A 15,657-nucleotide genomic window follows, 5' to 3' on the forward strand; every position below is an offset into this window, starting at 1 on the left:
ACACGTACATATATAGTGATAAACAGAAAGATAGATGGAGATGCAGACGAGTTATTGCAACTTTATACTCTACGCGCGTACTGAGTTCTTTATCTCCTAGAATTTAGCCATAACTATAACTATATATATATATATATATAGACACGTATGTATAGTTATGCGTGTTTTATTAGCCTGTATGTGTGTGCGTCAACATAACAATAAAGTTCTCATCATCACGATATCTGAAAACTGGTTTTCGGATACATACTGCAAAGTATCTGTATATTTCGGGCTGTACATTCCAACCATTTCTAAAGAATAATGTCGCTCGATATTATTCTTTGAGAATTTATAGATATATCATAATCACATACTTACGCTAGAATATATAACATGTTCTTCTTTCAGGAACATTGTAGTTGTTGATTGAAATAATTATTGTTTCTCTTCTTTACAGACGAATGTACATATAATGGAAAGAAGTATACAGGAGTATTTAAGATCGACTGCAACACGTGTGTATGTGACACAAATAACAAAGCAATTTGTTCAAATTTACGTTGTGGTTATGGGAAGGGGCCTTCATGTACATATCAAGGCAGACGTTACAGAGTAGGACAGACATTCCAGCAGTCTTGTAATACATGTAAATGCAACTATGATGGCCAGATAAAATGTGACAACAAAGACTGTCCTAAACGATGTACTTATAAAGAAAAGCAGTACCAAGAAGGTGAAGAATTCAATGACAACTGTTATAAATGTAAATGTCTTTCTTCTGGATATGTTCAGTGTACCAATAATGTGTGTCAGTGCCAATACAATGGTAAAGACTACAATATTGGAGAGAGTTTTAACGATGGCTGTAAGACTTGCACTTGTCAAACTAGAGGAATAGTGCAGTGTAACAGTGATAGATGTGGATGTCCTTATAAAAATGTACAATATCAAATCGGCCAAACCTTCACTGATGATTGCAATACTTGCGAATGTTTGAACAATGGTCAGGTTAAATGTACTAGCAAAATTTGTAAGTGTTACTTCAGAGGAAGAGTATTAAGTGTGGGCCAGAAATTTGAAGGGGATTGTAACATTTGCTATTGTAGAGACAACGGTCAGTTAGAATGTACAAAGAAAATTTGTCAATGTACTTATCAAGGACAGACATACCGAGTTGGACAAACATTCAGTAATGATTGTAACCAATGTGAATGTTTAAGAAGCGGTATTGTGCAGTGCTCTAACAAACCATGTAAGTGTATATACAATGGAAACACCTACGAAATAGGGACTACATTTAAAAAGGACTGTAATACGTGCACATGCAAAGCCGATGGGACAGTAGACTGCACAAAAATGTCATGTACCTGTACTTATAAATATAATGTTTATAATTTCGGAGCAGAGTTCAAGGATGATTGTAATACTTGCAGATGTAAAAATAACGGACAAGTTGATTGTACAAACAGACCCTGCCACTGTACTTATAAAGGACAAACTTATGGAATTGGTAATAGATTTTCGGACGATTGCAATCAATGCGAATGTTTAGCAACTGGATATGTCCGATGTTCAAACTATCTTTGTCAATGTAAGTACAACAACAAGATATATAAAGTAGGAGAAACATTTAAACAGGGCTGTAATACGTGCACATGCAAAGCCGATAGGACTGTAGACTGCACAACAAAGCCATGTACCTGTACTTATAAATATAATGTTTATGATTTCGGAGCAGAGTTCAAGGATGATTGTAATACTTGCAAATGTAAAAATAACGGACAAGTTGATTGTACAAACAAACCCTGCCGCTGTACTTATAATGGACAAACTTATGAAATTGGTACTAAATTTTCGATGGGTTGCACTCAATGCGAATGTTTAGCTACTGGATCTGTCATATGTTTAGCCGATGTTTGTGAATGTAAGTACAACAACCAGATATATAAAGTAGGAGAAACATTTAAACAGGGCTGTAATACGTGCACATGCAAAGCCGATGGGACTGTAGACTGCACAACAAACCCATGTACCTGTACTTATAAATATAATGTTTATGATTTCGGAGCAGAGTTCAAGGATGATTGTAATACTTGCAAATGTAAAAATAACGGACAAGTTGATTGTACAAACAGACCCTGCCGCTGTACTTATAAAGGACAAACGTATGGAATTGGTAATAGATTTTCGGACGATTGCAATCAATGCGAATGTTTAGCAACTGGATATGTCCGATGTTCAACCTATCTTTGTCAATGTAAGTACAACAACCAGATATATAAAGTAGGTGAAACATTTAAACAGGGCTGTAATACGTGCACATGCAAAGCCGATAGGACTGTAGACTGCACAACAAACCCATGTACCTGTACTTATAAATATAATGTTTATGATTTCGGAGCAGAGTTCAAGGATGATTGTAATACTTGCAAATGTAAAAATAACGGACAAGTTGATTGTACAAACAGACCCTGCCGCTGTACTTATAAAGGACAAACTTATGGAATTGGTAATAGATTTTCGGACGATTGCAATCAATGCGAATGTTTAGCAACTGGATATGTCCGATGTTCAACCTATCTTTGTCAATGTAAGTACAAAAACCAGATATATAAAGTAGGAGAAACATTTAAACAGGGCTGTAATACGTGCACATGCAAAGCCGATAGGACTGTAGACTGCACAACAAACCCATGTACCTGTACTTATAAATATAATGTTTATGATTTCGGAGCAGAGTTCAAGGATGATTGTAATACTTGCAAATGTAAAAATAACGGACAAGTTGATTGTACAAACAAACCCTGCCGCTGTACTCATAAAGGACAAACTTATGGAATTGGTAATAGATTTTCGGATGGTTGCAATCAATGCGAATGTTTAGCAACTGGATATGCCCGATGTTCAACCAATGTAGGTCAGACATTTAGAAAGGACTGTAATACGTGCACATGCAAAACCGATGGGACAGTAGACTGCACAATAAACCCATGTACCTGTACTTATAAAAATAAGGTTTATAATTTCGGAAATCAATTCAAAGATGGCTGCAATACTTGTACTTGTCAATATAATGGTGAGGTTAGCTGCACTGAATTACCTTGTCCCTGTAATTACAACGGTAAAATTTATGAAATTAGTTCTGTATGGTATAATGATTGCAACAAATGTCAGTGCAACTCCGATGGGAAAGTCGATTGTGAGCAAAAACCATGCAGTAAGTCCTGTATACATAAAGGAAAAACTTATTCTGTCGGTGAAACATTTAAAGATGCCTGCAATACTTGTAGATGTGGACAGTTTGGTCAAATAAGCTGTACTAAAATGTACTGCCCCCCGACAAAATGCCAGTATTATGGAAAATCTTACAAAGATGGAGAAATGTTCATGAGTCAAGATAAGTGCAATGTTTGTCGATGTTCTATTGGAAAGGTCAAGTGTACCAAGTATGACTGCTATCGTCTGGTGAGTAAAGTGTTTTATTAGTGTTTTACTGTCCCTAACGTAACTAATTTAATCCATCCTTTACCCTTTGCAACCCCTATTTTATTTCTCATATTAAACAGAAAATAATCACCCAGCAATTAGATGATATTTAGCATACAAACTGTTCTCTTCTAAGTTTTTTCATATACATGCATACATTCAATAATATATATGGAAGAAATGGTTGACTTACAATTTTCAATTTAATGTTATTGACACTTATGTAAAATTTGCACGACATTGCTCTTAATGTTAGAAATATTTATGTTTATTTAAGAAATATTTATTTTTCAACTGTTTAAATAGTGATACAGACTCTTTGGAGATACATTTGTGAATTATTCTATATACAGGATATTTCAGGATATAGCTTATGAGAGTGTGAATTGGGCTTTAAAATCTGGGCTCTGATGAATTTTTAATACTTTGTATAATCATGTGATATTTAATCTAATGTATAATTGTTCAAATTTAAATTTTGTATTGTACTTAGTCATACTAAATTTGAAATACAATGTGTATATCCAGTCCGATAAATATATTAATTTCTTGCAAATTTATTTTATTGCAGAAACAACAGTACGGATGAAGAACTATTAATTTATTTTGATAATTTCAATAATTGTGATACCTGAAATATAATTTTTTAAAATAAAACATATATCTACCACAATTTCGTTGTTTAATCTATAAATTTAATTTTTTTCATTAGAATGATAGTCAACCGAGTTATCCATTTAACTTTTAGGCTGAGTTATTTCTTATTTGCATTTTAGTATTTCTCATCTATTTCCAATATAAACAAAATTTCAACTCAGCCGCGAAAATGCAAACGTAAAAGATCTGATATCTCTCTATATATAAACGGCAGTTTGTCTGTGTGTGTTTCTGTGTGTCTGTCAGGTTGTACCCTCACCCTGACCACGGCTTTCAACCGATTCTGATGAAACTTGACACACACATAGCCGAATGTCATAATTCAAAACTAACATGGCGAAAATTTTGAAAGTTCCCTCAGTTCTGAAAAAAAATCGATAAATTCGACATGGAGTCGAGAATCAGAAACACAAACCACAGATTGTCTAGGGGACGAAACTCGACCTTTTTAACTAAAAAAAAAATTTACCATCATTTTATTCCCATTTTTTTGGATATAACTCTCTAAAAATGCTTTATAGTTATTTCCCTTACAAACCCGAGCAACGCCGGGCGATACTGCTAGTAATTATATAAAAAATAAATAAATGCGCCCTCTTAAAGCCTAGCCAGGCTCATGGGCCCGGTTTCCCGGTTTCTATGGCATATGTGTTCCCCAGCTGGATGGGACACCAGTCCATCGCAGCGTTACTCATTTTTGCCAGCTGAGTGGACTGGAGCAATGTGAAATGAAGAACACAACGAGTCGTCCGGTCCAGGAATCGAAACCACAACCTTACGATCATGATGCTGACACCCTAACCACTGAGCTGCGGGAGAAAAACTTTCTTAAACTTTCATGCCGGTCAACGACCCTGCATTGATGAACATCTCTTCCAAAGGGAATATTTGTAGACAACTGCTTCAAAACCTGTAGCATCTTTAGACTGATTGTAAATTTATATTTATACCAATAATTCTTGGTGAATTATGGTAATGTTTAATTTTTAAAAAATTCTTTTACTTGTTTCAGTCATTTGACTATGGCCATGCTAGAACACTGACATAAAGGGTTTTAGTCGAAGAAATCTACCCCAGAACTTATTCTTTGTAAGCCTAGTACTTATTCTATCGGCAATAGAAATTGCCGAACCGCTAAGTTACGGGGACATAAATGCACTAGCATCGGTTGTCAAGCGATGGCGAGGGGGGATGCAGAGAAACACACACACACACACACACACACACACACACACACACACACACACACACATATATATCTATAAAGCTGAAGTTGTGTGTGTGGATGGTTTGGTAGCCTTCAACTAACACTATCTCCTCCGAGACCCTGCGGCGCAAGTTGACCAAAATTGAGAGTATGATAGATGAAGGCTTGCTCTTCATTCCGGACCATGTTAAGACCAAAAATTATTTACATCAAAAAGCAGTGCAGTTTGAAACTTGAGCTTCAACACAGTGCAAGGGAGATAACTAATGTTAATACTTTGTCTACAAAATCCTTTCCAGTTCTGGAAAGAGAGAGGACGTTTTAATAACTAAGATTACAATTACGACATCAGGAGCTGATGCACCCTACTGTTTCAGAAGGACACAGTTTCCCCTACGTGTTGTATTTGCCATGTCCATAAACAAACCACAGGGTCAGACATTATCCATGGCAGGGCTTCACTTGCAGGAGCCATGTTTCTCACATGGACAATTATACGTTGGATGTTCCCGAGTCGGTAGTCAGAACAGCCTATTTGCTTTGGCTCCATCTGGAAGAACAAAGAACGTTGTCTATCGCGAAGTGCTGTAACCATATTTCATCAGCGACTATACTATGCATTGCCTTATATTAACTGTTTATCTGAATGAATCTATATCTATAAAGCTGAAGCTGTGTGTGTGTGGCAGGTTTGGTAGCCTTCAACTAACACTATCTCCTCCGAGCCCCTGCGACGCAAGTTGACCAAAACTGAGAGTATGATAGAAGGCTTGCTCTTCATTCCGTAGAACAAAAAATTCAAATCGAACCATGTTAAGACCAAAAATTATTTACATCACAAAGGTGCTTTTTTTCTATGAAAAGCCCTATGTTCTACGATTTTTTTACTGCTGTGTACTTTTTCTTAATGAATACTGTTGCAGTGTTAACTTCTTAATAGATTTTCTGTGCAGTTCGAAACTTGAGCTTCATTTTCCTTTAAATCTACGGGTAAATTGTTTTCTCCACAATGTTAATAGTAGGAATATTAGCTAAGAGTACCAACAATTGAAGTCGGCATTACACATTTGCAGCACATTCAGGGCAAACTCGAGGATCGCCACACTATACTTTTATTCATAGATTGAAACTATGGCAAAACTTTGTTAACGCGACATCAAAGTCTGCTGTTTTAAGCGCAACTAAAAAACAAACCCGAGCAACGCCGGGCTATACTGCTAGCACACACACAGATACATACATACATATATATATATATATATATATATATATATATATATATATATATATATATATATATATATATATATATATATATATATATATATATATATATATATAACGGAATCCTTCTACCAAATTACCAAATCCCTTTACAAGGCTTTGGTCAGCCCGAGGCTATAGTAGATGACAGTTGTCCAAGGTGCTTCGCAGTGGGACTGAACCCGGAACCATGTGGTTGAGAAGCAAGCTTCTTATCGTTAACAAATGCTAACAATCTCAAAAGTGAGGACTTCAGGCAAAGGAAGTCATCAACAAATAGGTTGTTTGCAAATAAATTTTACAACTGCAGTGTTCAACTGGTACTTATTTTATCGACGCCGAAAGGATTAAAGGCAAGGTCGATCCCTGCGAAATTTGAACCCAGAACGTAAAGACGGATCAAATGTCGATAATCATTTTACCCTGCGTGCTAAATTTTCTTATTTCTTTATTGTCCACAAGGGGCTAAACATAGAGGGGACAAACAAGGACAGACAATGGGATTAAGTTGATTACATCGACCTCAGTGCGTAACTGGTATTTAGTTTCTCGACCCCGAAAGGATGAAAGGCAAAGTCGACCTCAGCGGAATTTGAACTCAGAACGTAGCGGCAGACGAAATACCTATTTCTTTACTGCCCACAAGGGGTTAAACACAGAGGGGACAAACAAGGACAAACAAAGGGATTATGTCGTTTACATCGACCCCAGTGCGTAACAGGCACTTAATTTATCGACCTTGGAAGGATGAAAGGCAAAGTTTACCTCGGCGGAATTTGAACTCAGAACGTAACGGCAAATGAAATACGGCTACGCATTTCGCCCGGCGTGCTAACGTTTCTGCCAGCTAGCCGTCTTAGTGTGTCTAAATATGACTATCGAAAAAAGAAGGGGTTAAACTAATATACCCTTTGTAATTTTCCTAAAGTACACATATCAAAATATACTAGTTCCTAGTTCCGTATGAAGCTATTTTCTGGGGTGACAAATAAGTAAATTTTGTTTTAAAGCAAATGGTTCGTTGGGAGACATTTCGGCAATAGTCATAACATTTACGATCCATATCCGGGAGCAAACCCAGACCTGCATACTATTCTCTCTCTCTCTTTCTCTCTCTCTCTCACACACACACACACATATTTACATGTGTACTTGCCTATATATTGTTTTGATTTGAGATCGCGTGCTGAAACTGGCCATTAGGAAATACACAAAGTTAACTTCAATTAAACTTTTATTTTAAAAACTTTTCGCGGACTGCTACCTTGTTCTAAGGAATAGACACGATGTTTACGCCAGGGAAAATGGTTGGCGACATTTCGTCTTCATGTTCTGAGTTCAAATTCCACCGATGTCCACTTCGCCTTTCATCCTTTCGGGGTCGATAAAATAAGTACCCGTTGAGTACTGAGTTCGATGTTATCGACTTAACCCCTTCTCCGAAATTGTTGGCCTTGTGCCAACATTTGAAACTAATATTTTTAGAGAATTTGAGCAAAATCAATAAACTGGTAAATATCGCACTAATTCCAATGTTCAACAATGAATTGCTAGGTTACCTATTGTCGTTCTTCCCAAATTTGTTTAAATTTCGATACTTTCACCCTCACGAGTTTCACTAAGAAAAGAAAAATCGGATTATTCGCATGGAATTAAGTGAAATCGGAAAAAAGGGGTGGGGAAAACTGGACCCCATCCATTCCGGAATCATTGGAATATTTTATATTTTCGTTGAATGAATTGCAGTGACCTAATATGCCACAAAATGCTTTTTTGGTCCGGAAAACGGGGTGGAACCCTTGGAAATTTCACCTCCCCGTTCTCATTGGGAAGTACACCCGCACGATTTTCACTAAGAAAAAAGAAATTCATTTTTCGTTGAATGAATTACGGTGACCTCCTAATATGCCACAAAACCCTTTTTTGGTCCGGAAAACAGAGGGTGGGGCGTGGAACACACGGAAATTTTACCCCACCACTCTCAACATTTTACAAAAATACGTTTTCCAGAGGGCGGATTACTTGGTTCGTTATTCAATAAATAGAGAATGTGGATTAATATGTTCACATGTATATTGTGTGTATTTTATGCTGAAAATATTTTTTGTGAAGTCGTAATGAATGCATATATATATGTATATATGGCGTGTGTGTCTGTATAAGTAGACAGGTAAAAATTTACCTACAAAGTACTACTTACTTCTTTACTGTCAAATCATTAATTAATCCCAACAAAATACACACTTTTTCTCCACTAAATATTTTCAGTTTTATACCAGTGTTTTAGAAACAGAAAACAAAAATCTTTCGCGCGCAAACACACTTCAGTTTCTTTTTTGTGTGAGAGGGAGAGAGAGTGAATAAATGTTTTCTCAGAACGTAGCGGCAGACGAAATACTTATTTCTTTACAGCCCAAAAGGGGTTAAAGACAGAGAGGACAAACAAGGACAGACAAACAGATGAAGTCGATTACATCGATCCCAGTGCGTAACTGGCACTTATTTAATCGACCCGAAAGGATGAAAGGCAAAGTCGACCTCGGCGGAATTTGAACTCCGAACGTAACGGCAGACGAAATACGGCTACGCATTTCGCCCCGGCGTGCCAACGTTTCTGCCAGCTCGCCACCTTTAAATAGAGGGAAATATTAGAGTTCAATATGAGGAGTTATTTTGGAAAAGGAAGCAAATAAGGAGTATATAGGGAAATAGAATGTAGAGATAAAAATAAAAATGTATAAAGATGTTATAGTTACAGTTCCGTTATCCAAGGAAAGTGGTTGAAATGCTTCCTGTCCGTGGTTTGTAAATTCTAATATGTATGTACACGTGCATGTAGGCGTGTATATGTGCGCACGTGTATGCGTTTATGCATGTATTTAGGGGTATGCGTGTGTGCGCATATATATATGTGTATGGATGTGCATGTATGTTTGTATGGGCATCTGTATGCATACGTATGTGCGTATATATTTGTACGTGTATATGTATCTGTATGTATGTATATATATATATATATATATATATATATGTATATAGATGCATGCATGCATACAGGTTTAAATACACTAGTACGCAAGTCTACATAATAATGCATTTCACACACACATACATGTGCATGTGTGCGTGCGTATATCGATATACACTTCTCTCTTTCCTTCTCTCTGATTCCTCTCTCCATACTATAACATTAGCCAGTTGAATAAGCATATAAATCTATTTATAGAAACTTGACCAGTCTTAGTATTCTTCCCTTCCAATTTGTGGTTTACTACTGACTTTAGAAACCCTCCTCCTATATCTTTTTCTGTACCCATTCCTTAACACCATTGTAACATATCACTCCACCTCACACATATTCACTACATTCATTCTTATCACTTCTTACCCTCCCCTACTCCTCTCCCATTCCCCCCTCATAATATCTTGACCACCATCTAACACTCCTTTCACTTTTTTCACTTCCTTCTACCTTTTTCATTTTCTCTTCTTTTTTTCATTTTCTCATCTTGTCTTCATCTTCTCTTCCTATTTCTTTCCTTCTTCTTTTCTCACCTTTTCCTTTGATCTCTTTCTTCATTTTAACATACACAGCTCTTCTCCCCTCTCTATCTACTAACATATGATCACCTAACTCCCCAAACTGCAACCCCTTTGATTATTATGTGTGAGGCGCTGTTGGGCGAGAGATTAACAAAACTCCTTGTAACACCAAAGATGAACTGAAAGCAAGGATTATGGCAGCATTCACCAACTTAAAGAAAGAGACAGTCCAGAAGAGTTGCAGGAGATTCCGAAATAGTTTGGATGCTGTGGTTGATCCCAATGGCGATTTTATTGAATAAATTTACTTTTTAGTATTTCAAGATATTTTTATGTAATTTTAGTAAATATATCTGTTAAAATGAGATGTCGGTGTTATTTTCATTTTTGCATAATTTAAACAACAATATATTCACCACACCCTGTATGTGTGTTTTACTGTATATGTTAGTTTTACTGTCTCCTTGCCTTAAATTCGAGCAGTGGTTTTGTGTGTCATTAATGCAAGAGATGTTCTTCGTTTTCAGCCATCCACATAATCAGGCCTAGGCTTGGATACCTTTCCCATCGACTATCCTCACCTGCTTCCATATGAGGGTTGGCGACGGGGGTGACATTCGGCTATACAAAATCTGTCTGTTCCATGCGAGCGTGGACGTTTCATATATATTCATATTGCATGGATTATAATATTTTCAACCGAAATGTTACAACCGTATCTGATTGATCAAGTGCTTCAGTTCTGCTTATGTACATATATTTACTCCATTGCTAGCATTTATCAATGGTTTCTCTCATTGTCTCGATGCACCATTTTCTATCATTAATAAAACCGTCGACATTTTTGACAACACAGGTATGCTTGTTTGCTAATAATATCTTGTATTAAAAACTAAGTGTGGACGTGAAAATGCTTCTACATTTGTGCTTTAAATGTAAACTTGTTAAAATTTTAGCCCTTCGTTTAATGGAATAACGGCAAGAGTTTGTTTTAGTGTAATTAATAGCATTTGTTGGGTTTTAGATGCGTGAAACGTGTAATAGATTTCCACCCTTTCTCCTTCCAAAGGGTTTTTTCTTTGTCTTAGTAGCTATTGTTTCTAACTGCAATCATTTCGAGACACATCGTTAATAAAACTCATTTACACATTTCACCATAATTCTATGCCTCCGTTTTATTTCTCGCTGTATACGTACGGCGCAGGCATGGCTGCGTGGTAAAAAGCTTGCTCCCCAATCACATGGTTCCAAGTTCAGTCCGTGGCACCTTGGGTAAGTGTCTTCTACTTTAGCCTCGGACCGACCAAAACCTTGTGAGTGGATTTGGTAGACGGAAACTGAAAGAAGCCTATCATATATATATATATATATACACACGCACACACACATGCACGCACACGCACGCACACACACACACACACACACACACACACACACACACACACACACACACACACACACACACACACACACACACACAAATGAATATGTCTTGTGTCTGTGTTTGCCCCCCTACCATCGCTTGACAACTGATACTGGTGTATTTAGGTCCCAGTAATGTAGCGGTTCGGCAAAATAGTCCGATAGAATAAGTACTCGGCTTACAAAGAACAAGTTCTGCGGCGGATTTCTTCGACTAAAACCTTTTAAGTTGGTGCTCCAGCATGGCTGTAGTTAAATGACTGAATCAAGTAAAAGAGTATATATATATTTAAAACGTTTTGAGATTGTCTCTACAGATTCTCTATCGAAATTATAGCCAGCACTGATTTGTGACAACATTTCATATTCAAATACGTCTAATGTAAACAGTGCAATCGAAGATAGAAAAAGTATGTAATGGATTTATATGAACATTGCCTCAACACATCTAACCCATTAACTGTTCACGAACTCATTGTTTAAATAGCTACAAAATATAGCGGTGCAACACTAGCGGATCTACCAGTTGTACACATCTATAGTCTTCATTGTAACTACCTTGATTTCCCCTATGTGACACCTTTTAAAATCTCACCTTAATTTTCTCCCCTGTCTCCCCTACTACCTGACATAGATGCCAATTTAAAGAATGCCACAGTATTGAAATATGCAGACGACATCAAGCTGTACCTTGAAATCAAGAGGACAGATCCTGATGTCTACAACTCTTTCCTGCAATCAGACCTAGACACAATGCAGCAATGGATCACAGACTGGCAACTGAAACTGGCCGTGGACAAGTGTACCACCATGCATTTTGGGAGAAAAAACCCTGCGTCCACATACTCCCTCCACAACACTGATATCAAGAAATCCCCTTGCGAGCGTGACCTAGGCATCACTGTCAGCAGTGATTTGCGTTGGACAAAGCATATCTCTAAAATTGTCAAGAAGGCCGAGGGTGTCTTGGTATCACTCAGCAAGACTTTTGTTAGCCGCTCTCCAGCCATCTATTTAAAACTGTATACAGCTATGGTACGACCACACTTGGAATTCGCATCATCAGTTTGGAACCCCTATCTTGCTCAGAACATTGACTTCCTGGAATCTGTCCAGAGACGTGTAACCAAACGTATACCGTCCATCAGACACCTACCATATTCTGAGCCCATTGTTTCCCTGGGAATGGATTCACTGAAGCTCCGGCGTCTGGCGACGGACTTGGTAAACACCCACAAAGTTATCAACCACCTCACCAACAACAACACTGAACACCTTTTTGATCTCCATGTGTCTAACACACGTGGACATGCCTACAAAGCCAGAAAACAACACAGCTCCCATGACTTTCGGAAACATTTTTTCACGCTCAGAGTTGCTGAAGCATGGAATAAACTGCCTGCGTCAGTTGTTGACTGCCATGACACTGCATCCTTTAAGGCCCTCATGCTTTCCGAAATCCGCCGAAACTACACCTGATTATATATACACTTTAGATGAGTTGTAGTGCACCTGAGCACTGTACACAATTATTATTATTATTATTATTATTATTATTATTACTTACCGTTGCTCTATTTTACTTTACCTCTCTCCCTTTCTCTCTCCCTCTCACTCTCTCTCTATCCAACATTTCCTCTGCTTTTCCTGTCACCTGCTTCTGCTGATCACCACTCTTTTCTATCGCCCTTTGCGTCCAATTATATTTAGATTATATTTAGATGAAGGTCATTTTATTATTCTCCCCGTGCACTAGAACTCTTCCTCTTTCAAGAGGAAAGGCACCATCCTTTATACTCTGTATCTACTTGTTTTCTACAAGTTTTATATTTCCCCTCTGTGCGTTTTCAGTGGCAAAACTTGATTTCATTTCGTTCAAACTGGTAATTTCCAGACTAATCATCGAAACGGTTCCTAACCGCCGAAATCGTGTAACTCTTGCAGCATTATAGACCCTTGGGCAAATCACTGCACATGGCTCTATAGTATTTATTTATTGACAGCAAGCCACGTCATACAAAGATTAGAATTGGACCCTTAGACCTATGAGGCTCCTAGACAACTGCGTATTGTGCCGATGCTTTGAAGTAGCACTGGACTCTGTATTAAAAACGTCGGCTGATGAAATGGGTTTATATGTATGTCTGTCTTTTCTTCTCTCCTTTGATTGTCGTACATGACATGGTAAGAAGGCGGCGAATTGGCAGAATCGTTAGCACGCCGGCGAAATGCGTAGCCGTATTTCGTCTGCTGTTACGTCCTGAGTTCAAATTCCGCCGAGGTCGACTTTGCCTTTCATCCTTTCGAGGTCGATAAATTAAGTACCAGTTACGCACTGGGGTCGATGTAATCGACTTAATCTGTTTGTCTGTCCTTGTTTGTCCTGTCTGTGTTTAGCCCCTTGTGGGTAGTAAAGAAATAGGTAAGCATTCAAACAGTATACGCATATACACACACGTATTCATATACACAAGTACGCACACATGCATATATATATATATATATATATATATATATATATATATAGATAGATAGATAGATAGATATATATATAGAGAGAGTGTGTGTATATATGTACGTATGTGTATACATATGAATATATGGATATGCAAGTTATTCATAAGAAATAAAGACAAGGGTCGAAGAACCCGAATTCTATTAAAACCCCGGGGGAACAACATCACCACGACGACTATTATTATCACTGCTGCTGGTTACTCGACGGCTACAGCCACTCTTATAGAAAACAAGTCTTGACGACACTTTTTAATTTACCAAAACAGATAGTAGCAATTTGCCGTCACAGACAGTTCAATTGTCATGCCACGAAAATTGACGGAAACTACCACGTGCTCTTGCAGAAAAAGGAAAGTAAACTATGAATGGTAATTTTAATTTTAACTTTATTTTATTAATAGCTCTTTCCTCTCTACATATTCCATTTTAGTACATATTTTTGAAAAGGTTGTTCAAAAATCGAAACATGTAAAACAAATCTAAAACATTCTTCTTTTAATGTATTTATATAAAGGAAAATTAAAATGTGCCCAATTTTTGAAAGTAGCATTTTAGTTCTTTTTCATAAATCTGTGTGGTAAGTATCTTGCTTACCAACCACATGGTTCCGGGTTCAGTCCCACTCGTGGCACCTTGGGCACGTGTCTTCTGCTATAGCCTCGGGCCGACCAAAGCCTTGTGAGTAGATTTGGTAGACGGAAACTGAAAGAAGCCCGTCGTATATATGTATATATATATGTATGTGTGTGTATATGTTTGTGTCTGTGTTTGTCCTCCCAACATCGCTTCACAGCCGATGTTGGTGTGTTTACGTCCCCGTAACATAGCGGTTCGGCAAAAGAGAGCACTAGAATAAGTACTAGGATTCCAAAGAATAAGTCCTGGGGTCAATTTGGGCGACTAAAGGCGGTACTCCAGCATAGCGGCAATCAAATCACTGAAACAAGTAAAAGTAAAAAGTAAAATAAGTAAAAGGATATATATATATATATATATATATATAAATTCGGGGTGAGTACTTGATAATTGTAAGCACCTGTATATACCGTTTGGTGGTGTAGGTGGTGGAGTAAATTAATCAAAATAAAAACATGATGCCAAGGATTCAGCGGTACATATGTTTCGGGCCTTTATTAGACGGATTTATAACAATGCATAATGTATGTCTGTGGCCTTCTTCAGCCGCGCACAACAACTTCCACAAGGACATGTATTACATCAAAAATTCTTGGTTGGGGATGCAAATCCTCTCATTCGCGTACGACATAATGCGGCAACAGCATAAAAATGAAGCGTCCATCTCGTTCTTCTCTCAATGTAGAATGAGGAAATTTGGATGTTGAAGTAATGTAAATAAATTAATAAATAAATATATACATATATAAATATATAAATGCAGACAGACGTGAAGGAACCTGGTAATAAGAGTAAATAGAGATAAAGATGGAGGGGCGAGAATTCAGGACGAAGGATAAAAAATATATAAAAAGTGTAAGTATAGAAAAATATAAAAATGTAGAGTATAAAGATATAAAGAGATATAAAAAATATTAAAAAATATAAATGAATATAAAGGTATA

At 37.3% G+C, this 15,657-nt stretch overlaps 1 protein-coding gene across 1 annotated transcript in view; it reads left to right on the top strand.

Moving 5' to 3' along the window:
- The window catches only part of LOC115216556 (kielin/chordin-like protein), a 56,030-nt gene that overhangs the window by 22,040 nt on the left and 18,333 nt on the right, over window positions 1-15,657 (top strand). The window contains exon 5 of the mRNA XM_036506958.1: window positions 1,679-2,875. Within this exon, the coding sequence (XP_036362851.1) occupies window positions 1,679-2,875 (1,197 nt within the window). The remainder of the gene's footprint in view (window positions 1-1,678; window positions 2,876-15,657) is intronic.

The sequence above is a fragment of the Octopus sinensis genome, linkage group LG10, assembly GCF_006345805.1.
Source record: "Octopus sinensis linkage group LG10, ASM634580v1, whole genome shotgun sequence".
NCBI lineage: Eukaryota > Metazoa > Mollusca > Cephalopoda > Octopoda > Octopodidae > Octopus > Octopus sinensis.